Here is a 27,319-nt window from a genome sequence, read left to right on the forward strand (position 1 = left end):
TCCCCTAAGGAAGTTCCGTCTAGTCAAGGCTATGGTTTTTCCACTAGTCATGTATGGATGTGAGAGTTGGACTGTGAAGAAAGCTGAGTGCTGAAGAATTGATGCTTTTGAACTGTGGTGTTGGAGAAGACTCTTGAGAGTGTCTTGGGCTGTGAGGAGATCCAACCAGTCCATTCTAAACGAGATCAGTCCTGGGTGTTCTTTGGAAGGAATGATGCTAAAGCTGAAACTCCAGTACTTTTGCCACCTGATGCGAAGAGTTGACTCACTGGAAATTACTCTGATGCTGGGAGGGATTGGGGGCAAGAGGAGGAGGGGACAACAGAGGATGAGATGGCTGGATGGCATCACTGCCTTGATGGACATGGGTTTGGGTGGACTCCAGGAGTTAGTGATGGACAGGGAGGCCTGGCATGCTGCAATTCATGGGGTCACAAAGAGTTGGACACGACTGAGTGACTGAACTGAACTGAAGCTAAGTTTTCTTTTTAAGTGTCTTGGCTGTTTTTAGCCCTTTGGTCTTTCATATATATTTTAGAATAAATTTGCCAAATTTATTAAAGAATGCCCTTAGGAATTTTTAAGGAATTAAAAAAAATGCCTGAAAAATATATGTATGTTGAAAATGGACATCTTTTCCGTATTGATTACTCCCATCTATGAATATGTTGCATCACCACATTTTAAAAGTTTTCCTTCACATCCTTCAATAAATGCTATCATCTTCCATATAAATTTTGCACATTGTTTTTTCTTTTTTGTATTTTGTTGCTATTAATAACTCCTTTCATTTGTAGATTTAGGTTTTCAGTTTGTGGTAATGTAGACAATCATACAATGTATGCAAAAATACAGTTTCATTTCTATCTTTCCAATTCTCTTACATCATATATTTATTTCTTTTCCTTATGGTACTGGCAAGTCTATGCAGTCCAATGTTGAATGCAAATGTTGACAGTGATCAGACTCGTCTTGTTTCTAAAGGGAATGTTATAAAAGAATTATAAAGGGTGCGCTTTAGTATTTCTTTATATTTATAATTTTAACTGAATTTTTTCTTAGTTCATACTACCTTTCAGGTTAAGAAAAGCGTCTTTCTTTCCTTTAGATTATGTCATCAATATCTTTATCCCTTTTTTGGACAAGTAAGTCATCTGAATATTTTAGCTCATTTTGTACCTTTTACTTATAGACTCTATTTTCCTACAGACTTTTAGTTCTGTCTTGATTTTTTATCCTGATAATTTAATAATTTAGAACTTATTGTTATTATTTTCATAATATAAACATTTGGGTTGACCCACATATTTTCCAGTTGTTATATCAAATTTGCTCTCTAGAATGATTTTTTTTTCTTTCTGATCTTTATTCTTCGGTAATTCTTAGAATAATAAAATCACTCAATTTCTGTTTTCCTGAAACTATCTGTAGTTCAATTTTATCTTTGAAAAATGGGTTCATAGTATATTACTTGCTTGGGTACCCAGGTCACCTTTTCTCTTGAACCTTGAAGATAATATTTCATTGTTTCTGGTTTCCACTGGGATGTCCAAAATACTTTTGAAACTGAGAATTAGATTCATTGAACTATAACTTGCTTGTCTAATAAACAGTAAATTATAACTTATCTTCACTAAACAAGCTCACTTTAATTGTTCTTGCAAACTGTATAACTTCCAAGCTTCACATAGCTTCTTAGACAGTATATCACAAGACTCCTTTAACTGTCCCATATAGATAACACCTCTAATGTGTGGGCCAGAATACTAATGATTGCCTAAGTTGTTTTTCAGCAACTTGGAACTGGTTCTAGCCCAGCTCAAGTTAATCTAGACCACTCACCATTCAATTGGACCTATGAAAGATCCCCTGGAGAAGGAAATGGCAACCCACTCCAGTACTCCTGCCTGGAAAATTCCATGGACTGAGGAGCCTAGTAGGCTACAGTCCACGGGGTCACAAAGAGTTGGACACGACTGAGCGACTTCACTCTACTTCACTTAAATGTCCAATAGATAACCTTTCAACATCAGAGGGCCAAAAACTCCACCCTCGGGTTATGTTAATGCTGCTATTTTCTGAACATGCATCCTAGGAAGAAGCAGGTAATGTAGATAGACTTGTAGAGAGCAGCAATTACTTCCCTTTTTCCTGCCTTCAGTCACCTTCCCCTGAACCTCTGACCACCCTGTACTCTGCCTGTAAATATCCCGAGCCCCTCACCTTTGGGGAGGTGGATTTGAAGTTTATTTTCCCTTCTATCTGCTTGGCTGCCTCTTGAAAAAACCTTTTCTGTGCTACATATTTCAGCATTTGTCTTGCTGCACATCAGACAAGCCTGGTTTAGTAACACTTTCATCTTCGGAGTCCTTGGAATTATTTCATTCCCTTATTAAACAAATATTTAATATGAGCCTGTTACTAAGCCTGTTTTGCTCTTAATAACATTGTATGTGTGTATACATATACAGCATTATATGTGTGTATGCTCAGTCGTGCCTGACTCTTTGCAACCCCATGGACTGTAGCCCACCAGGCTCCTCTGTCCAAGGAATTCTCCAGGCAAGAATACAGGAGTGGGGTGCCATCTCCTTCTCCAGGGGATCTTCCTCACCCAGGGATCAAATCTGTGTCTCCTGCATCTCTTGCATTTCAGGCACATTCTTTACAGTCTCAGCCACCTCTATAAGGAAGAACAAGCCTCCAAATGTGTTGTATGACTACTGGGGATTCCAGATCTAAAGACCTAGCTTCTGAAAAATGAACAGTAGAAGAAAAGACCTAACAATTTTTTTACAGATAAAAATCAATTTCCTTTTTTGTCATTAGAAGCCATTTGAAAGATATCTGAAAATGGCCTAGACATAAATACTCACCTCTGTAGATCTCTGCCAAGAAAATTATGAATCTTTTACCAAGCAAATTATATGCACAGATAAGAGCAAATGTTACACACATCTGTATACAGAAAAGAAAAATATTTCTAGGCCATACAGTGCTAGAAAATAAATTTCTTCAGAGTTTTGACTGGCTTCTGAACATCTGTAAAAGTGAAAACTGGGAGAAAATCTAGATAATTAAACATGAAACAATGAAAGGAAGTCTCAAACTGTATCCCAGCCTTGAGATGGAGTGAGCCCAGCTTCCACACAGAAGGCACTTCCACCAAACCAGACTCATCTCCTCCACTCATCTGGTTTGTTGTTTTAGATCAAATGCACTCTATATAACTCTTTATAAAAATATATCCATTTTTGTAATTAGTGTGTATTGAATCAGGTAGCCAATAATACAACATGTGCACTTAAAAATAATGTAAGTACTTCCCTAGTGGTCCAGTGGCTAAGGCTAAGTCTCCATGCTCCCAATGCAGGGGGACCTGGGTTCAATCCCTGGTCAGGGAAGTAGATCACACATGTCACAATTAAGAGTTTGTGTGCTGTAACGAGATAAAATAAATAAATACTTAAAAAAACTAATGACTGACAAATCCCACAAGAATTTAGAATTCAGAAGTATTTCAACACATTTTCATCCTGATTATGTTTTTCCAGAAATAAGAAATTTTAAAATTTTATGTTTTTACAAATTCTGTCAAAAATTTTGAAAAGTAAAGGTAACTATTAAAATGTGAGTCCCTTTGTTTTGTTTGTTTTTCTTAAGCAAAAAGATGAGTATCTTACTTGTTCAACTATATGGAAATAAACCTTAGCAAGAATATTATAGAGATGATGACTTTTCATATTTGCACAGTGGAGTCTTTAAATATTCTATTACATTCCATTATTCTCCTTTCAGTTCAGTTCAGTTTAGTTGCTCAGTTGTGTCCGACTCTTTGCGACCCCATGAATCGCAGCACGCCAGGCCTCCCTGTCCATCACCAACTCCCGGAATTCACTCAGACTCAAGTCCATCGAGTCAGTGATGCCATCCATCCATCTCATCCTTGGTCGTCCCCTTCTCCTCCTGCCCCCAATCCCTCCCAGCATCAAAGTCTTCTCCAATGGGTCAACTCTTTGCATGAAATGGCCAAAGTACTGGAGTTTCAGCTTTAGCATCATTCTTTCCAAAGAAATCCTAGGGCTGATCTCCTTCAGAATGGACTGGTTGGATCTCCTTGCAGTCCAAGGGACTCTCAAGAGTCTTCTCCAACATCACAGTTCAAAAGCATCAATTCTTCAGCTCTCAGCTTTCTTTACAGTCCAGCTCTCACATCCATACATGACCACTGGAAAAACCATAGCCTTGGCTAGACGGACCTTTGTTGGCAAAGTAATGTCTCTGCTTTTGAATATGCTATCTAGGTTGGTCATAACTTTTCTTCCAAGGAGTAAGCGTCTTTTAATTTCATGGCTGCAGTCACCATCTTCAGTGATTTTGGAGCCCAAAAAAATAAAGTCTGACACTGTTTCCACTGTTTCCCCATCTGAAGTGATGGGACCGGATGCCATGATCTTGGTTTTCTGAATGTTGAGCTTTAAGCCAACTTTTTGACTCTCCTCTTTCACTTTCATCAAGAGGCTTTTTAGTTCCTCTTCACTTTCTGCCATAAGGGTGGTGTCTTCTGCATATCTGAGGTATTTGATATTTCTCCTGGCAATCTTGATTCCAGCTTATGTTTCTTCCAGTCCAGCGTTTCTCATGATGTACTCTGCATATAAGTTAAATAAGCAGGGTGACAATATACAGCCTTGACATACTCCTTTTGGAACCAGTCTGTTGTTCCACGCCCAGTTCTAACTGTTGCTTCCTGACCTGCATACAGATTTCTCAAGAGGCTAGGCAGCTATATTTTAACTTCCAATGAATTTAAAGTTGATGCAAATATATCAAAATTTTCAAAATGAGCAGAAACAACCTAATTTTAGAGAATCAGGACTGTAAAAATTTATACGGGATCAACTTCATATTACGGTTTTTCAGATTTTCCTAGAGCTACTCAGGAATATATGACAGGTTTCATGAAGATGATTATTGCTTCACACTAAATCATGTTGTGATGACAATTGGGATGAATGAGAATTATACAAGAGTTAATGCTGCTGCTGCTAAGTCGCTTCAGTCGTGTCCGACTCTGTGCGACCCCATATATGGCAGCCCACCAGGCTCCCCCGTCCCTGGGATTCTCCAGGCAAGAGCACTGGAGTGGGTTCCCATTTTCTTCTCCAATGCATGAAAGTGAAAAGTGAAAGTGAAGTCGCTCAGTCGTGTCCGACTCTTCGCGACCCCATGGACTGCAGCCTACCAGGCTCCTCCGTCCATGGGATTTTCCAGGCAAGAGTACTGGAGTGGGGTACCATCGCCTTCTCTGAGTTAATGGTAAAGTTGATCAAAGATGGGGGAAACCAGATTCTTAACAGTTTAGTGCTGTTATAAGTGGTATGGTACTGTTGTTCCTAATTCCAGTGCCTTCCTAATGCTCAGAGAATCCAGTCTAAGTAGTAAAACTTGCAAAGACTCTTGAAATTTTAACTAACTTATGTTTCCCAAGATGTCTCATGTAATTCTTTCCCAAAGCCCACTTACCCACTTTCTGGACAGTGATATGCAGAATACCCACAGTGTTGTCATAACTCCTCTCTTTGTTGATGTTGCTTTCTACCTAACTCTTTCTCCAATTGGTACAATTATTTTCATACTTTCATACACAGTACCAAAGTCATCACTTCATCATGAAGAAAAACAGTTATCCTTGTACTCCTTACAACGTAGTGCTTAACATTCTGTTGTAATTAAATGTTTACAGTTAGGTTTCCCCTAATTGGTTTTAAATAGGGCCCATCAATATAGAAAATTTTTTTTTCTCATACTTACACACCCCTTTATATTAAAAAATTAAATATAGATTATATTTTAGAGGTATTTATGAAAACAAGCATTCCTTTTTCAAAATCAATATGCAAAATAGAGCCAAAGACATTAGAATTTCAGTAAGTAACTGAAAATTATAAAAAATAGGTATTGGATAAAATTAATTGCTTTGGAACAGACTATGGATTTCTGAAGAGTTCCCCCCCACCCCCAACTTACTGTATAAATATAGTTTTTAAACATTGGAAGGCAGTCTTTTTTTTTTTTTCCAGTCTATTTCTTTATCCAACACAAATTAAACCCAAAGTGTTGTAGCTGAGAGTTTGAAATCATCCTCTACATGTCAGTAGGAGATGAGGAAAGGACAGAAAAGGAGTCTCATGTCCCCAAAGCAGTTTGGAGGTGGGGGAAAGGCGGGTACTTAGCAACTGAGCTGAGGAAATGACGAGAAGGAAATTGTTTTGTGTCTCAGGAACTGTGTGGAATTCCAAGATAAGAAAAACAGTTGCTAATTTGAGTATAAAAGCAGGAAACATGAAACACTTATTTCCTTTCATGCAAATACAAGTATATGAGAGGTTGTGTGAAAATTATTCGTCTCCTGCCGAACTACAAAGACACAGACTCAAAGTTCTTCTTCTGGACACACTGGCTTTTCTTCTCTCTTCTCTTCTTTGTGGATATTATGGCTAATAACACAACAAGTTTAGGGAGCCCATGGCCAGAAAACTTTTGGGGTAAGATTTTCTTTAGCTGTTTTTAATTTAAAATTAGAATGTGGAGAAATGCACTGCCTAGAGGTAATTAAAGCCTTGGAAATCCCTGAGCCATTTTGCTTACTCTAAATTGACGACCTAATGTTTTCATAGATTTAGTACAAAAAAAAGTGTTCATGTAAAATGTCTGTAAGGTGGGCTGTGAAATCATTGAAGTAGAATCTGGGCAACAAGATTTTGGCTGGTGTTACAAAATAATAAAAAAAATAATAAGAAATGATAATTAGAAAATAAGAATAAAAATGAAAAAAATGAAAGTCATTGCTGTTTAGAAAATACTAATGTGGATTTTGTTGGAAAATTGTTTTGTCTTATGGTTATACAGATTATGTATCTTATTTAATGAAACTAAGAATTTCTACAGAGATTAATTTTAACTTACATTGTCAGTGTTATGCTCTTTAATTTCCAAAGTGAATCTAAATAATAAATGTACTGAAGGAATGTGATGACATGATCAAGTAAAAAAATCATATTATGAAATTAGAGGGAAAAACTGTAACAGAACAAGTTAAGTGGAAATAACATCACAAATAACATTATAAAGAAAGCTTATCACAGGGAAAAAGGGAGCAATACAAAGGTAGTTTTTGGCTGGGTTCCGACATAACTTCTGGTCAATCAGCAGCAACAGACTAGAGCTGAGCTAAAGTCCATGTCTTCCAAGGCTGCAGACTCAGGGAAGAAGGGCTGAGACATGAAATTGATGCAGGTGCTTGGGTTTAGGGAAATTTAAAAAATAAAGGGAGAAGTTGGGTTAAATCCAGAAAAAAAAAAATGTTAAAGGAGATGATGGAGTTCATGAAGCGATCACTTCCCCAAGGGAACTATGTAACACTTTCCGCTGTGATTCCAAGGTATGTTTGGGGAGCTCTCAGGTGAAAAAAAAAAAGAAAGAAAGATGGGCAGGGGTGCTGCCTGCCCCTAACCATCTACCTGGTCTTCCACCATCACAGAAATTTTCATGGAGGAAATGAATTCTCTTTTTACCATCAACATTTATGTTCATTTCATGTCTGAAAATGAGAGATATTAGTATATATCCTATTGTAATTCTTAAAGAATTAAGAAAAAGAACGTAAATTATACTTGCATATTGTAAAGAATAGCTTTTGGTAATGTTATTCTGCTTACACCAAAAGACAAGTCTGCATTGTGAGAGTGTTAATTATATGGGTTTCTTACAATACAGTTTGCTGTCCTCCTTCATAGAGAAAGTGAATGTGCTAAACAGATGCTAAAAAATAGTGAGAATGTGTTTACATTAAATTCATCATTGCAAAAATGATGTATAAATTATTGAAAAGTAATTCTTACTGCAAAATTACCAAATCAACTTTTTTTTCAGACCAAAGTAAAATTTTCAAGACTATGTAAAGATTTAAGGGAAAAAATAATTATCCACTAATTAAAACATGGAGCATAGTCATAAAATAACCCCAGTTAAAAATGGAATATTTAGTGGCAATTTACCAATCCTACAATCATACTTTTTTAGTATAGAAATCTATGCTTAAGAAAGAATTCAAACTTATTATTCCAAAGATAGTTCTGAGTGTTTCTTTATCTTACTTTGTGAATACAATGGAAAATAGATGGAAATAATGAAAACCAGGAAGGGGAGTGTTACATTGATAAGCATTAACAAAGCCAAACAGATATGTTATGCAGATATAATATTATAATGTTTGATGATGTGGGGAAAGTATATAGAAGATCCCATTATTTCTTCTGGGGTTAAAAAAAAAATAAGTGCAAAATGCGAAAATGTGTATCTATGAAAAAGTTTTCTAAAATATAAATGTTGACCTTTAAAATTTTTATCTCCTTTTTATGTCTAAATTGATATCTATCATGTCCACTGTCTCCACAAAAAATGTTATTTGAAAATACTGCAAAGTGCAGTGCAATGCATTGTCTATTGCTTCCAAAATCAATTGTCTGCTTGTTGGCATTTTGAATTCAGAAGATAGGGAAAGAACAGTTTAGAAAAGCAAAACTCGTACATCAAACCATACAAATTTCCCAGACTTATGCTAAGGCTGCATAAAAAATTGCTTTCCAAATGTAATTTTCCTGGTTTACTTTAAAAAATATTGAAAAATTAGATAAAGATACCAGGTTATTACCAATAATGCTAGTGTACATTTTACTGATAATCACCCAGTAAAATTTGCTAAATGTTGCACAAACATGACAGTAATTAATGCAAAGGCGATTGATAAAACTGGCCTGACCTCACAGCTGAAGACTCACATTTCTCACTTTCGCTGTCTTTCATGCATTTCCCTTCCCTATAAACAATCCCAGTGAAGGCAACAGGAAACATAACCTGTTAAAGTTTGCTGCGCTCTGCTTTAATATAATTGTAGACAAGTGTCATTAAACTTGGTTAGTCTTTTCGTATTTAGAGTCCTAAATAAGACCATTTGGTAATACTTCTTGCCTTACCATGTGTGGTTTTGGCTAGTATTGTGAAAAATTAGAGAATTTATGGGTTTAGGAATTTGCCTTTATTCACCTGATTTAATCCTCATCAAATCTATAATGTCTGTCCTAAAGAAGATTACACTTTTGCAAACATATGTATGCAACATATGTCTATATTGCTATGGAATTGCTAGATAATATTCAGTAAAATGGCAATGAATGTTACGAGTTAGAAAAATGAAAGTGTTAGCCCCTAAGTTGTGACACCATGGACTATAGTCTACTGGACTTCTCTTTCCATGGCAAGAATAGTCGAGTGAGTAGCCATTCCCTTCTCCAGGGGATCTTCCAGACCCAGGGATTGAATCCAGGTCTCCTGCGTTGCAGGCAGATTCTTCACTGTCTGAAACACCTGATCCCTTAATACTTTTTAGAAAAAAAAGTGAGGCTTTACCTGTTTGTATAAATTGGACAAGGTTCAAATAGGGAGACCATTCTAGGAAGAACATTGTAGTCATTCATATTTCTTATATTATCTTATTAAATCATTCTTTCATCTGTTTATCTATCCAGTTCATTAGTTTACTCAGAAGCATTGACTGACCACTCTTTATATATTAGGCAATGTGCCTAGTGTTTGTGAGATAAATATGGCATGGTTTGAGAATTTCAGGAAAATCAGGAAACAATGTTATTAGCAAATATACAGAAGTTAAAAATACACAAGCTGAGTTTGCAGAGAACTGAATGACTTGAGAGAGATTTGTGTAGTTTTGGCTGTTGAGGAGTGAATGGCTACCCACTCCAGTATTATAGTATACTGTAAAAGTTTGCCTGGAGAATTCCATGTACAGAGACCTGATTAACCTTGGCCTTCCCTAGTGGCTCAGAAGTAAAGACTCTTCCTGTAATGCAGGAGATCTGATTTAACCTAATTATTTTTAATTTAGTTACTTCAAGCTTCCCCACTCCCCTCTTAACTTTCCTCTATAGCTGGAAAGGGGATGAGACAGGACTGGGAACCCTACACTATCAAGGGTGTTGGAACGAGCGGGCTATTGGTTCTTGGTCAAGTTCTGCTCTCTGTTGCCCCTACTGATGTGTGTTTCTCATCTGCTTTAGGGGCATTGCCCTTTTTTCTTACCTTTACTGCTGAAGATTATTACCATAAAATCTGATGATCTGTGTGACATTTGCTAATGGCATGATTTTTCCTTTCTAGTCTATTGGCTCTTTTCCATCTGTCTCAGCTGGCACAGAACAATATTGAATGCTCTTTCGTAACCTTGGACCTGAGGGCATTTGGGCTGTATATAAGACCCTTAGATCTGAATATACTAATGTCAATACTTCCTCATCCCTACTCTGCTTTTCAGGGATCCAGAGTTTCTCAAAGGGGTTTATCATCTTTCCCATCTGGATCCCAAGAAGTTGGAAATGGATATCAATTTCTCTGGGATTCCCTAAACAAATCTGTAGCTCATTCACAGGCAGAAATGGAGTAATGGCCCCTTATCCAGGACCCTCACTGGTTACATGTATGCATAGCCCTTTTTCGGTCCCCAAAACTTCTCCTCTTCACACTGCTTCTGAAAATTTACTTGTTACAGATTGAATATTTAAGTCCCCTCCCCCATTCAGTGTTGAATCCTTAACCCCCTAATGCAATGTTATTTGGAGATAGGGCCTTTGAGGCTTCACTGGGATCAAATTAGAAGGTGGGTCCCCCATGATGGGGTTAATGGCCTTATAAGAGGAAAAAGAAATAAGTGTTCTTTCTCCATCTGTGTGCTAGCACTGAGATGAGGGTGTAGGCTCTCACTAGAACCTGGTCATGCTGGCACCTGGATGCTGGGCATCCTGGTTCCCAGAACTGTGAGAAATAAATGTCTGTTGTTGAAGCCACCCAGTCTGTGGTATTTAAACAGCAGCCCAAGTTAACCTGGGCGTGACTCATGGACCACAGTTCATTTTTCCAGCACTGTTCATTATATTAAAAGCTATGTTCTTGAGTCTTTCAGGCGCTCAGTATTTTGAAATTGCAACAAATAAACAAACAAAACAAAAAACTCAAAACACTCTTGTGTCTTTCACAATGTCTACTGTTTGGAGTAAAACAATTTGTTCTCAAGACTATCTTCTATTCTAAGTATTTAATAATCCTGTTAGTAATTCTGACCATCAGTTTTTTTCTTTTTTTTTTTTTTTCTGTGCATCTTTGATAACAGCTCTAATCCTCTCCAAGATAATTGAAGAGACAGAGGATTGTTAATTGATTTCTTGGGCAATCAAGTGCTGTCAAGGGCAGCAAACCTTGGTTGATAGCTGAAAACTTTATTTCATAACCTGAGAAAAATATGTCACTTAGGGATCTACCCCAGAAGATGAAAGAAGGTTGTTTCTAGAGAGGTTGAGGAGGGAGAAAGCTTATGGGCTAGGAATGCTCCCCAACAATGTTCTTTATATTCCCTCTTCCCAAATAGTAAACAATTACTGTGTTTCAAATGTGTATTTTTAATTTCTATTTTAAAAACTCTTGGACATCTATGCAACATTTCATATTAACAGCCTAATAACTACTTGCTTTATATCAGTTACCTAGGAAGTTTGATTGACAAGTATTTACAAATGCTTGTCTTTAAAACTGCTGTATCTCAGTTCCGCAGACAGAAGTTTCATGATTCATCTCTCACTGAACTCCATGCTCAGAGATTGGCTCAGTAGGATGAGGCAGAGCCTAGAAGAATGTAATTTTTTAATAGGTTCCTGACTTTAGAACTTCTGCATTTATGTTAATGATAGAAATTTGCTTATAGTAGTCTTTTCTTACAATAGCCTTGTCAGATTTTGGTATCAATGTTAGGCAGGTTTCCTAAAACAGGTTAGGAAGTGAAAAAAACTCTATTATTTGGAAAAAATTGTGTAAGAGTGGCATTGTTTATTGTTTAAATGTTTGAAAGAATTCACCAGTGTAATTATCTGTAGTATTTTTAATAAGAAGGTTTTAAGTGAAAAGTCAATGTGTTTAACAATATTGGATAATTCAGATTTCCTACTGATCATTTGATTACTTTAGGGCAGTTTGTGTCTTGTAGGAATTTGCCCATTTGAATTAAATTTCTAAATGTGTTGCCTTAAAGTTGTTCATAACCTTGTCTCATATACTTTTCTAAAATTTATTATGAAAGAAATATACAGAAAAAATGGAAGAATTTTGCAGTGCATATCCATATACTTACTACTAGATTATGCTATTAACATTTTTATAATATTCATTTTATCAACCAATCTCAGTTTATATTTCCAAGAAAATTGAAGATATCAGTATGCTCCCCCCCAATTAATTTAGCATTTATAGTATTAACAAGAATTTAATATTTTTAGTTTTTTTCTTTGAAAGTCAAACACACATCAATAAAATGTGTGAATGATCAAAAAATGAAGTGCACAGATCACAACTGAATATTTGCTGAATTTTGATAAAGATTTACACACCCGAGTAACCCAAAGCCCAGTAAAGATATAGAACATTATCTCCAATCTGAAAAGTCCCCTAATGATAATGACACTTCTTAGTCAACCCCGTTTACATCACCCCCAGAGGAAATCACTACTATGTATTTATTGAAAAAATATCCACGTATAAGTGGACCTGTGCAGTTCAAACCTGTGTTGTTCAAGGGTTAACTGTATTTCTATCTTTGCGAGGTCTACTTTATTCCTTATTCGCTATTACTCTTAGGGAGTAGCTCTCTGGAAACCCAACTTAGAGTCTAGAATATTTCCCAAAGTCTACCTTCCTTGGTATCACCTGTGTTCCAGACCTACAGAGATTTCACAGAATTCTACTCAGACTTTTTGCCTCTCTTTACAGATTATTGTGATAAGGCATTTCCTTTTCTCTTAAAATTTTCTCCCTCAAGTTAGCAGTTTGGGTAGGTCTCTAATGACTACAAGTTAAGTCACTTCAGCCAAGGTACTTTGTGACCCTATGGACTGTAGCCCGCTAGGCTCCTCTGCCCATGAGATTCTCCAGGCAAGAATACTGGAGTGGGTTGCCAAGCCCTCCTCTAGGGGATCTTCCTGACCCAGGAATTGAACTTGCGTCTCTTATGTCTCCTGCATTGGCAGGTGGGTTCTTTACCGCTAGTGCCATCTGGGAAGCCCCCTAAAGACTACGCCGAGATTTTAAAATATGTATTTTTGATCTGTATTTTATAATTGGTCCCAGCAGTTTGATACAGTTGGTTTATCACACACAGAAAGTGATGGTCTACCTGTTCCTTCTGAACATAGTTTAACTTACCTTCTACTCTAACAGTACTGTTGAATAATTATATTCATAGTATGACTACACTCTGGCTACTGTACTGAGAACTGAGCAAGGAGAGAAGCAGGAACCAGCGAGAAGGCTATATGGTAATAGTCCAAGTCACGGATGGTGGTGACTTGGATCAGGAAGGTAGCAGAGTAGATAATGAGAAGTTGAATTCTGGATACGTTCTGATAATAGACCCAATAGGATTTTCTGGGAGATGAGATACACATAAGAAATGCTTGCTCTTGTTTAAATTATTGTAATTAAGTTTTCTGAACCTTCAATATAATTATTCCTAAAAACAATTTTTGCCAAAATCTTATTGTCTGAACCATCCTGCTATATTCTCTAGGAAGATTAGCACAGTCTCCTTCAGTAATAGCTAAGCTTAATGATTCTTAAGATTGCAAAGGAGTTTGTGAATTGATCAATGTTCTACTGTCAAAGATAAAATCACTGTTCAGATATTAGAACAATTCAACTCAAGGCCACTAGGTGGTGACGTTTACTAAATTTTGATAGTAGTGGCCAGAATTTTAGGTACGGATTAGATTTATCGAACACCAGATTTAATATTAGAATCTTAGAATTGAAAGGCACTATAGTGACCATTATTATTAGACTAGGAAGAGTCAAATGACACAGGAAAGCTATACATCCATTAGTAATAATGGATGTCGTTCTTTGAGGACCAATGTGCCAGCCCCTTAGTAGATATATAGACATAAGTTATAAAATAGGATAACACTTAAGTTATATGCTATGCCTTACTGATGTTAGAGTTTGTTTCTTTTTTTCCTTTAAAGGGAGATCTGTCATTTTTAAAGCAATCATTTGATCTTTTTAGTTGCATTATAATTGTTGTTACTTGACGTAAAATTGTTTCCCCTTGGTTTTACATTTTAAAAGTTTCTAATTTTTTCTTGAAATGAAGTTTATGCTAATTTTGGCTATAGATTAATCTTTTAGAACACATTGTCTGAAGAGGCTGTGGTAGAATGGCTCAGAGGGCATATGCACTGAGATGATGTTAAAGAACTCTTGGAAACTTTAAATGCTTTTATGGAATTTTAAGATTTTAGCTTCATTGAGTTGAAATAAAGTAAGTATGTCTCTTTATCTCATCTATTATGCATGCTTATATACTGAGATATTCAGAATCTTCCATCAGACTCTAGTGGTTACACAGGTTTATACACAAAAGCAAGAGCATGCTTGGTCAAAAGTTTGCTTGGGTTTTCTGTAATATCTTATGGAAGCACTCAAATGAACTTTTTGGCCAACCCAATATTTTGTAGACTTTAATATTTATTTTCTCACTTTATGTCATACCTGAGTGAATGCAACAGTGCCCTGACTAGTGTTGGTTGTCAATATTCAATTATTAAAATAAATATTTAATTTATGTGCAGTGGTTGGCTCAGACAGTAAAGAATCCGCCTGCAATGTGGGAGACCTGGGTTTGATCCCTGGGTTGGGAAGATCCCCTGGAGGAGGAGATGGCAACTCACTCCAGTATTCTTGCCTGGAGAAGGCCATGGACAGAGGAGTCTGGTGGGCTATAGTCCATGGGATCACAGTCAGACACGGCCGAGTGACTAACAGACACACACACACCCATAGCATAAATCTTCTTGTTCAGTTGCTAAGTCACGTCTGACTCTTTGCGACCCCGTGAACTGCAGCACACCAGATTTCCCTGTCTTCACCATCTCCCAGAATTTGCTCAAACTCATGTCCATTCAGTCAGTGATGCCATTCAACCACCTCATCCTCTGTCACTCCCTCCTCCTGGCCTCAATCTTTCCCAGCATCAGGGTCTTTTCCAGTGAGTTGGCTGTTCATGTCAGGTGCCCAAAGTATTTACTGGAGCTGCAGCTTCAGCATCAGTCCTTCCAATGAATATTCAGGGTTGATTTCCTTTAGGACTGAGTGGTTTGATCTCCTTGCTGTCCAAGGGACTCTCAAGAGTCTTCTTCAGCACCACAATTCGAAAGCACGACTCTGTTTCAACATTAAAAAAAAAAACAAAACTCAGAGTTTGAGCTGAGGCAAGAGTTTTAGTTGAAACATTATATCTCTGATTCTATATCTGAAGTTGTTGATATTTAAAATTCTCCGGTGGAGGTTGTTGATTCAGAAATGTAATTGCAAAATATATAACACTGCTTTACCACATTTCTTCCAAGTATTTCTATCTGTAACTGGCTACCAAATCTGGTATTAAATCAATACAATTCTATGCATTTCAAATTTTTTATTTCAGATTAATATTTTCTTACAACACACCAAAGATAAAGACCTTTTCCCTAATTGGGGTTGTTTGAAAATTAAGGGATGTAATACACTTAAAATAGTGTCCAAGACCCTACATTAAATTAATCAATTTACAAATGCATATTACTGTTTACCAAAATAATGAAATAAAAATAGGGTTGCATTTGTAAACTGTGTTCATTCCAACATCAAAATTTTCTTAATCTTAGTTTTAGTGAAACCTTTCTAATTTAGAATAATAGAAGTTCAAATTTAGAAGGAGCTTGCAGTTTACTAACTCTCAACTTAATGCATTATTTTTTTACTCAAAGACACAATAACATTAAAATGATTCATAGTATATCTCTCATTCATCCATTCTAAATAGAAAGACAGAATTTCTGAGTGACTTTATTCATATTCTTTGATTAAAGTGCTTATCATGGTAATCCACTTACGGATCCTCTGGAGCATAAACTAACTAATGCATAAACTCTTCCAGAGACAACCGACCACTTAATAATGCCCAATAAATTATTCAGATTATGTGCAATACACCTCACAAGAACAAAGATTGCTAAACCTCACTGAAATATACTAAAGTTAGGTATTTTTCTTAACAAAAGAACCGAATTTAGTAAAATTTCTGGATACACACACTTATTTGCAAGAAGACAAAGGACTGGGTTTTATGAAGTATTTGAGTAGTTTATGATTTTTACTTAGTTCTCTTACAAGAACAATGAAAACATTTTTCAATGAAATCCAGAATTTAGATAGCAATTATAAACAACACAAACCTTCAAGGAAAGATGTAATGGTTATAATACAAATTAAAATTTTATCTAGTAAATCTATTCTCTGATAAACTACTGTTGCACAAAATGGCAAAGGCAAGTAAATATAAAGTAAGCAGATGATAGAATTTCTAAAACATTAAAATTTGATCTGATTATCAAATTACTACTATAAAATAACATTACTATTTAGGTTTTAGGAGCAAGAGCTTCTAAGCCTCAGTTTATCACCATTTTTCTCCTCAACGTCTTATCTCTAGGACATTAGATGGTGTGATACTATGGAATAATTTTTATATTCTTTTCACTTTGAGACTCCCATGATCAGATTTTTTCCTATTCTTACTACAGCTTCCCAGTTAAGCCATTGTTATTTCATGTTCGAATCATTGTTTCCCTCTCCTCCCTGCTTCTCTTGTTTTCAGTCTACCACAGATATCAACACCAGCTGCACCTTTATCCTTCCTATGGGTAACTGTTCAAGCCTGTTCTTTGCCCACAGGGAAGGGGTTGAACTTCTTAGAGAAGTACTCAGGGCTTTCCATCATCTGACTCCCAGCCTACTGTGGGTAAAGTGGCCAATGACGCACTCACTGTCCCATCTAAAGGGCATTTTCTTACTTTAAGTCTTCTAGAATGTTAACTCCACTACAGATTATTTTCTTCCCTGCTCTTTCTGTACTTAGCAGTACTGGGTATCTAGTGGGTGCTTTATAGGCTAACAAATGAATTGATTAAATTTCTCTGGGTCTCCTGGTTGCTAATCACTTCTCCCTAAAAGCCTCTTCTCACTTTGATTCAGTGCTAGCAACCTTTCTTGTCTCTGTGGGCCATCCTAATTAGCCCTTCTGTGTTTCCCTGGTGTTGACCTCTGCCACCTGTTAAATTCTGGTTTTCCTGGAAGTTTGTTGTCAACTCACTTCTATAAACACATTTGTTTTTTTTAGCAGAAGTGCGTTCCTTGGATAGTTGAACTCTCTTGCAGCATGAAGAGCCCGAATTTTGCATCCTTTTAAACTCCATATTTATTTAACCCTGAATTCCCTAATATACACTCCAGGACACGCAAACTCAACATCTTCCTAATATCAGTTTCAGCCCCAGTTCTACAGTCTCACATTACTTCCCTATTTGGACAAACGATGCTAGTAAGCACCTATCCGCCCTCACTTGCCCACACCAGAACCTGAGAGTCATTCTAGGTTCATCCTTTCCTCAGGGTAGCAAAATGTGGTGTTTTTACTGGCTGACTGTGTGTGCATGTGTGTGTGTGTGTTTGGTTGCTTTTTGCTTTTTGCTGGTTGACTTTAATTTTTAGAGAATGGAGTTGGGAGGAATTGCATGTCCTTTGTTTTAAATTTTCTTTTGTTTTGAAGGATCCTCCAGTTTCCCCTCAGTCTTGCCTCTTCCCTCCTTCATTGTGTGGTTTCCAAAAAGCACCTGTCTTTTCCTTTCTTTTTTTAAACAACTTTATTGAGATATATTCACAGACCATATAGTTCCCCCACTTAAAGCATACAATTAAATGGTTTTGTTATAGGAGTTGTGTGACCACCACCAGCATCGGATTTAAGAACATTTTGTCCTTCAAAAAAGGGCTTCCCTGATGGAGAAGGGCTAGGCTCCCCACTCCAGTATTTTTAGGCTTCCTTTGTGGCTCAGTTGGTAAAGAATCTGCTTACAATGCGGGAGACCTGGGTTCAATCCCTGGGTTGGGAAGATCCCTTGGAGAAGCGAAGAAGCGAAAGGCTACCCACTCCAGAATTCTGGCCTGGAGAATTCCATGGACTATACAGTCCATGGGGTTGCAAAGAGTTGGACACGACTGAACGACTTTCACCTTCACGTCTGTCCTTCAAAAAGAAATCCTGTCCCAACTTAGAGGTCCCTCCCATTCCCTTCCACCTCACCCCCTTGCCCTAGACCATCACCAATCTGCTTTCTTTCTATGTAGTTTGTGTCTTCTGGACATTTCCTGTGGGTAGAATCATAAAATGTGCAATCCTTTTGTGAATGGACTCTGCCTCTTCTCATTCCTATATTCACTTGTAAGTCCCTTTCCTAGTCAGCATGCTCATGGACCAAAATACCTTTTCATTTTATTTTTATAGTATTTCCAGAATTGCTCTTCTTCTCCATGACAACATGGTGGAAGTATGGGAGATAATTTATTGATTTTTATTTTCCATCATTTATTTTTTAGATAAATTGAAGTTTGGATATTTGTTGTCTTCTAATTATGCTGAAAGCATAGTTCTGTATATTTTTATTTGGTCGTCTTGTTGTCCTCTATTGTTTTTCAGAAGAAACTTTGGAAAATCCTGATTTACATGGTCTCTTTGTGTTGGCAGCCCAGATTTTCTATAATTCCCTTTTTGAGTTCTGAATATTTGGGGGCGCTGATAGTTACAAGTTAATTTGGAATTTTACTGTATTATCGATAAGGCTAATTTTAGGTTCTGACAGTGCTTATTGCTTTTTCCAGATAAAGCCTAACTCTATAACTCAAGAGATTTCCCTTTAAGGCCATGACTCAGTATTAGATGAGAGACAATTTTGAAGAACAATCCTGAGTCTAGAAGATCTGCTATAAATCATCTTGTATTTCAGAAGTCATCTTCCTGTTATAAAGAATTCATTGCCTAGATTTGACATGAAGAGTTGTTTTCGAGATTTTGATACAAGCATTTGTGATGACTGTAAACATTGGATATAACAAATATGGTCTTTCCACAGGAGAAAAACATGACAATATAAGATAGAAGGATGCTAAAATAGATCCAAAAATGAAGGAACAATGAATATCCTTTCTATTTATTAATACCGGCTTGTCTTGTTATTTCTATATTATAGATTTGGTGCATACTGTCATAGACTATATTAACAAACTGGAAAGAACTTTGGTTATAAAATCTAACTCCTTCATTTGAAGAAAGTAATAAAATAAGTGAGTTTAAATAAATTTTTATTAAAATCACACAGAATGTTAGGAATAGAGCTGATTTTGGAACCCTGAATCAATTAGCTTTTGCTGTGTAACAATCCACCCCATTTACTTAGCTCACAATTCTGTAGGTGGACAACTTGGGCTGGAGTCAGCTTGATGGATTTTCTGCTGGTCTTTTTTCATGAACCATACTCAATTGCTAGGTTGACTGTATTTAAAATTCAGCACATACTGAGTTTTCCAAATAGAAAATTCTAAAATTATATCCAGGTATCAGGGGGAAATATACTGAAATGTATGGGATTTGACTGAGAACAACAGATTTTAGGATAGTGTGAAAATCAATATGGGCTGTAGGTTAGATCATGGGTGTGTGTGTCTGTGTGTGGTGGATAATAAGGGTGGAGGGGTCTTCTAATATTCAGCATGTCTTTCCAGTTAATGCAGGACTCTGCTACCCAGTGTTATTCAAGAATATGTTTTTAGTTCACAAAAAGAAGCAGTAAGGTATTTGGGAAAGGCATTTTTCCCTCCTTACAACAGGAAATCTGGATGAGTTCTGTGAACTGGAGGATACTGGTGTATAGCAGAGATTCTATGGAGGTTCAGGGGATAGGAATTTCATGATCACAAGGGCATCATAATAGCGTGAACCAGCTTGGGGACCAAGAAAGAGTTCAGCAGTCTGCATAGCTCATGTCATCAATGAGTGAAAGATAAAGGTGACAGTCCAGGAGTTCTGGAAATAAGACATAAATCAGTCAGCCCCCCAGATGGTTCTAGCCCAGCACTTCCTGTCTCAGAATGAGAACGGATGTGAGGCATCATGCAGCCTGCAGGGTGGGAGACACTGGTGGGGGATTTGAAAGCGGACAGAGGAAAAGGCAAAGTCAATGTGACTATGAAATTCTTAATCGATTTTTGGCACATTGGTTACTACTGTAATTCAAAAGGAAGTCATCTTTGGATTATATTTGCAACTATAAAAATTTATGAGCTCAATAAAGAAGAGCCTTTTTTCAAAATATGAGACTTTTTAATTATCAATTTCAGTCTATGTCTGACGCTGGATACAGCATGCTTGGGGCTGGTGCATGGGGATGACCCACAGAGATGTTATGGGGAGGGAGGTGGGAGGGGGGTTCATGTTTGGGAACACATGTAAGAATTAAAGATTTTAAAATTAAAAAAATAAAAAACTAAAAAAAAAATTTTTTTTAAAGAAAAAATTTCTTAAAGATAAGAAAATAGTGTAAGCAACGTGGAATGTTGCAGCTAAAAAAGATGTCGTTTTACATCCTTTCTTGTTTTTCTTTGATAAATGAAGCCTAACAGCTTCATTTATTTATACCCACCCAACACCATCTTCTATCTCCCAAATCCAAAACCTAAGTTAATCAAATATTCCATAGTCCTCATTTGCATTTTGCCTGTATATTTAGTTGAACACCTATCTGTAAATCATATTACCTATTTGTTTTCTTGGTTTCAGAGGATGTGATAATGTCCTTCACGGTATCCGTGGCAACGGTACTTGTAATCGGAGGATTTATCTGGGCTTTGTCTGTCTGTTTGTCTCGAAGAAGGGCCAGCGCCCCCATCTCGCAGTGGAGTTCAAGCCGGCGATCCAGATCTTCGTATACCCACGGCCTCAACAGAAATGGATTTTACCGCCACAGTGGCTGTGAACGTCGAAGCAACCTCAGCCTGGCAAGCCTCACTTTCCAGCGACAAGCTTCCCTGGAACAAGCCAATTCCTTTCCAAGAAAATCAAGCTTCAGAGGCTCAACTTTCCACCCCTTTCTGCAATGCCCACCACTTCCTGTGGAAACTGAGAGTCAGCTGGTGACTTTCCCTTCATCCACTACCTCCTCCACCATCAACACTTCCCACAGCCTGGGCCGTCCAGATTTCCACTGGTCCAATAACAATCTTCGGATTGGCATTTCACCACCACCCCCACCTGCTTATGAGTCCATCATAAAGGCTTTCTCGGACTCCTGAGTAGGGTGCTTCTGTTTTCGTTTCTTTCTTTTCTTGTTTTTTATTGAAGGGAAATTACAAATAGGCAAAACAGAATTTTGAGGACATGGCCCAAATGCCTAATGAGTTTCCAAGCTGAAATATGCACACACAAGTTGGACATCACAATGTAAAACAGATTTCCTTTTTTTTTTTTTGTCTCACACACAAAAATAATATTTTTCCAAATAGTTATATATTTATGTATTTTGTATTCAACGTGGGAATTTTTAAAGTTAGCGATTCTTACCAAAGAATCAACTGGATACAGTATATATGTCTTTTAGACTAAAACAAAAACTTTGGATTTTTGTGGTTTACAATTTTTACTCAATGTCCAATGTGACTATAAAGGGGAAAAAATTACTGTGTAACTTTAAAAAATTCCTGTCTTAAGGGATTTTAGTTTAACTTTCTTAAGAAAGACAAGTGAATCATTTGACAATCTTGGATTTTTAGTGATTTTATGGACATAAAATGATGGAACATAGGAGATTCTATAGTTTCTTGATTTTACTCATTTGTGACAAGTGAGGAAATCAAGCAAAGAAAGCTGAACTCAGTGAGTGTTACAGAATAGTGCAATTCTGACACTTATTTTTCCCCCAACTCCTTTTGTTCTTTTCCCAAGAATAGTTATCCTCTTTACTGAGGCAAAATCCTCAGATTTACTCACTTGATGATTTGACCTTTCTTTACTGTTTTCGTTATATTGTTGTAAAAACAATAGCAAATCCAATTCATTTGCTCTAAAAACAAACTCTAATACCGAGTTTACATTTTTCTTAAGGGATAAACTTTATTCCTTACATTTAAATCTAGCAATGGGGAAAGCTTGTTACCTAAGGATTTTCTGTAACTTCAAAGACAAATAAAGGAGGGCTAGTAGAGAGAAAGTCTGTTATCCAAATTAGATGTTACAGCCGTGAAGAATTTTCCTTCCTGGATGGGCCCATCAGTCATCATCTTTTATTTACTTCTCTATGGATTTCAACCTCAGCTTCTGTGAAGAGTCTTTGTACAAAGATGAAACTATGCCAGCTGGTCCTTGGTGCAGACAGTTATTTAAGGAGTCCATCTCCACAAGAAGCCACCCTTTTAAAGGAAGAGAGCTTCAGTGGCCAGAGATGACTGGCTGGTCTTTTTCATTTAAGGACATGAGTTCCCAGAATTATTACTCAGAAGACCTGGGGTTTGTTTCTGATATAGTGAATATTTAGCTTATGTTGCTGTTTCTTCTCTGAACACTGGGATTTTCCGTGAAGAAAAATGTCCTCTCATGATAATTTCTGCAATGCAGCAGTCCCAGCTAATGGTGTCTGAATACGATTCAATACTGTAATAGATATTTACTCAATAAAAGATTCTGCATAGCATTTTCTTTATTTTTTTTAGCTTACATTTTCCACTGTTCCTCAAGAACAGTTATGCTTAATGATGTCTATAGTAAATGTCTATAAATAGATGCTTTCTAATGCAATATACCTGAAAGGAGGAAGGAGGAGGGAAGGAAGGGACAGAGGAAGAAAGGAAGGAAAGAGAAAAAAAGCTCAAAAGAGCAAATTTGTTGTAAGTTTTTTAAATAAAAACTTAGTTATAGCCACATAAAATTTTAAGAGATCTTTGCTTGTTGCTGTTCAGTCGCTAAGTCGTGTCCAAGTCTGTGGGACCCCATGGACTACAGCACACCAGGCCTCCCTGTCCCTCACTACCTCCTGGAGTTTCCTGGAAATCATGTCCATTGAGTCAGTGATGCCATTCAACTCTATCTTTGCTTGTATGCCATCTTTAATGTCTAATATTCGAGGCAAGCAAAGTATATGGTTTTTGTGTAGAATTTATGTTGAGAGTAAAAACTGCTTCATCTCTCTTAAATAAGGAAAATGAGAGCAGAAATCCTCTCTATTTAACCATCTGAAAGAATTATTACCTCTTCCCTCACCAAGTTATGAAATGATCAAAATGAGTATGTTGTAAATGTGCAGTGTATAAAACATGAAATTAAAACAAAAACTGGAGGCCTTCTCTTAATGTAATTATTTTATTTGAAATATTTAGTTGATTATGAAATAAAATTAAACTGATGTCAATTTTGATTCAGAGTTTATTTATGGAATAGCTTGTGACTGTTTCCTATTTATATGGTATTTTAACTTAAGATCATTCTCTAAAAAATGGGAAAAAAATCATTCTTTATAAACTATTCTAGAGACACAAACCTTGTTTTATCCAATAATGTATAATAGAAAAAGGGTATGATCACAAAGAAAAAACCAGAATTTTTAATGAATTAATATAGATGAAAAATAAGTTATTTGTTAAAAACATGAATTTAGATTCTTATCTCACTTAGATAAACAATTCCAGAATTGTTTAATTAATTTTTTTAGAGAATAAACTTTTTGAGATATAATTTACATGTTATATTAGTTTTAAGTGTACAACATAAGGATTTGATATATGAATGTACTGCAAAACGATCACCATAGTCCACTCTAATTAACATCTACAGCCACATTTAGTTACTTGTGATGAGAACTTTGAGGATCTACCCTCAGTTCAGTTCAGTTCAGTCGCTCAGTCGTGTCTGACTCTTTGTGACCCTATGGACAGCCGCACACCAGGCCTCCCTGTCCATCACCAACTCCCGGAGCTTACTCAAACTCATGTCCATCGTGTCAGTAATGTCATCCAACCGTCTCATCCTCTGTCGTCCCCTTCTCCTCTTGCCTTCTATCTTTCCCAGCATCAGGGTCTTTTCCAATGAGTCGGTTCTTTGCATCAGGTGGCCAAAGTATTGGAGTTTCAGCTTCAGCATCAGTCTTTCCAATGAATATTCAGGACTGATTTCCTTTAGGATTGACTGGTTGGATATATCCATCTTTACAATGTATATGATCTATTTTTAGCAACTTTCAAATATACAATACAGTACAATTAACTATAGTCACAATGTGGTACATTACATCTCCAGGGTTTATTTATTTCACAACTAGATGTTTATGCCTTTTTTGACAAGCTTCACCCTTTAGATCTCCCCTTCCCTCCCCACCTTGTCTGGCTGTCTGTTCTCTGATATCAGTAGACAGTCTTATTTGTTCATTTGGAATTTTGTCTAATGTATATATTGCCTAGTCTTGAAACAACTAGAAATAAACTTTCTGAAATTAAGAAAAAGAACCCTAGTAATGCATGAAAATCACAAGAAAAAGAAACAACTGCAGAGCTACAGAAGTGTCTAATTTTAGTGCAAATAGTATCTAATTTACACACAAGAATGAAAAAAAAATCAAGCTAGAAATTACCAAAATTAACTAGCTACTGGGTCGGGAAGATCTCCTGAAGAAGGAAATGGCAACCCACTCCAATACTCTTGCCTGGAAAATTCCATGGACAGAGGAGCCTGGTAGGCTACAGTCCATGGGGTCGCAAAGAGTCGGACACGACTGAGCGACTTCAATGTCAATGTCAATGTCAATGTCAACTAGCTACTGGGTGTTGGGAACAAAAGAAGGGATAGGTTGTCTCTCTTTCATAGTGAGAGTAGAGGACATGCTCTTTTGGCTGGCAAATCCTCTACTAGTCTGGAAACCAAATTCCTTTCCCTGACTACCTGCCCATGTGATTATAGCAGGAACTATAACCACATCCAAAGTAACCTCATTGACTGGTCTTGAAGGCATCTGATTAAACCAATTCTGTGGTCCTTTGCAAAGGATTTTGTGGTAGGGATCCCGAGAGAGATCAGTATCTCTTTTTAGATGGTTAAAACTGTAAGTAAGATGTAAAAGCATTTTTCTTGCCATGTGATAGGAAAGAAATTAAACTGATCCACAGACAGTAATTAAAAAATGGCATAGTCAATGGATTTGAAATCCTTAGTTTTTGTAGCTCCTGAAGTCTGGACACATTCCTTGCCTTCATAAGGCAAGAGTAATGAAATCTTTCCTGGATTCAACTGAATACTATAATAGCTTTCTAGCAAATTCTCATTTTTCTATAGATCAAATTGAGTTAGACTACAATCACTCTCCGAAAAGGTTTCTAGCAAAACAGAAATTTAATATATACTGCTTTATTTCTGAAGCTGATAAATTAAGAAATATGGGCATAAGTGTATTATGAGAAATTTTATTAGCAGCTGCTGGTAAAATTAGAGTATCTATTTTAAGAAAATAGCAAAGAACAGACGAGATAACAAATGATAGAAAACAAAGGAAATAATAAAAGTGAAAGGTTCAGATATCAGATTTAAAATAAAATATCAACAAAATGAATTTAATAAATCTACATAAATATTATTGAAATAAAATCTATTCTTTCCAAAATCAACACGAATGAGATAAATATACAAAGGAATAGCTTCAACTGGATCAAAAAATTCCAACTGTAAGCCAACTGTAAATCTTGCCTAAAATGAAGTGATTCAGAGAAACTGAAAGTAGAGACAGGGACTTCCCTGGTGGTACAGTGGTTAAGAATTTATCTTCCAATGCAGGGGACACAGCTTCTGTCCCTGACTGGGGAACTGAGATCCCACATGCTTTGGGGCAACTAAGCCCACATGGCTCAACTACTGAGTCCATGCCTAGAGCCCTTGGGCCACAAGGCTAGAGAGAGCCCACGGATGCCACAACGAAGAGGGTGCTGAAACGAAGGCCCAGCACACACACACACACACACACACACACACACACACAAGTAAAGGCAAAGATATAACAAAGTATACCTATTATCAACATCAGAAAAAGTTATGTGAATAGAATAAACAGTATCACTTCATGACATTAAAAACCATAATCCCAAGGAGGATATAAATTATCTTGAAATGTAGGTAGCAAGTATTAATAGCAAAGTACCAGAAACATCTTCATAAAGCAAACTAAAAACACACTGAGGGATATAAAGAAATATTTGAATATATATGAGGGACATGCCTTAATTATAGCTAGGAAGCCTCAATATTTTAAGATATTTTACACCTAAATTAATTAATACATTCAACCTATTTCAGTCAGAATCCTTCTGTAAGGGTTTATGCTTTGCTTTTTGTATCTGTTTCTGTTTGTATTTTAACTTAGGTGAAGATGGAAATCATGTTGGAAGTAAAACTTGAGACAAAGTCATCAAGACTCTGACAAAGAAGAGTAAGGAGAAAGAATTTGGGCTATTAGATATTAAAATATTCTTAAAGCTAAAGTAATCATTCAACAAAAAAAATCAAAAGAAAATTAATGTATAAATCAACTTAATAGAATAAATGATACATAAATAGAACAAAGCACATATGGAAAATTACTTAAGTTGAGGGTAGAATTTCTAATAAATGAAAAAACTGATTCAGAAATGTTTTTGGGAAACTAGATGGTGAAAGAGAAAAATATCTCTTTCATGTACCTTAAAATAAGTTTAAAATAAATAATAAATGTAACCATTAAAATAAAGGCATATAATAAAAATAGAAAAATATTTTAAAAAATATTTATATGGAAATAATTGTTCTGAGTGAGTTTGGGTAGTCAGTAATCAGATTTTTTTCTAATTTTGAAGTTTAATGTTTAAAAATAAATCTTGCTATTTACAACTTATACTTGGAGTCAACGTTATGAGATTTAATTCATATACAGTTAGATTCATTACATTTTAAGTGTTGAATCTGATCCATTTTAAAATAGGTAGACACCCATCTTAAGGGTTTCCCTGGTAGTTCACCTGGTAAAGAATCTGCCTGCAATGCAAGAGACCCTTGTTCAATTCCTGGGTCAGGAAGATCCGATGGAAAAGAGATAGGCTACCCACTCCAGCATTCTTAGGCTTCCCTGGGGGCTCAGATGGTAAAGACTCTGCCTGCAATGTGTGAGACCTGGGTTCGATCCCTGGGTTGGGAAGATCCCCTGGAGGAGGGCATGACAACCCGCTCCAGTATTCTTGCTTGGAGAATCCCCATGGACAGAGGAGACTG

The 27,319-nt window shown here is 36.5% G+C and overlaps 1 protein-coding gene across 1 annotated transcript; it reads left to right on the top strand.

The window, feature by feature from the left end:
- Positions 6,367–23,235, top strand: MYCT1 (myc target 1). The gene is given in 3 exon segments (XM_005709376.3): positions 6,367–6,470; positions 6,472–6,548; positions 20,828–23,235. Coding segments are annotated over 3 exon segments (693 nt in total). The 3' UTR covers positions 21,340–23,235.

The sequence above is a fragment of the Capra hircus genome, chromosome 9, assembly GCF_001704415.2.
Source record: "Capra hircus breed San Clemente chromosome 9, ASM170441v1, whole genome shotgun sequence".
Taxonomy (NCBI): domain Eukaryota; kingdom Metazoa; phylum Chordata; class Mammalia; order Artiodactyla; family Bovidae; genus Capra; species Capra hircus.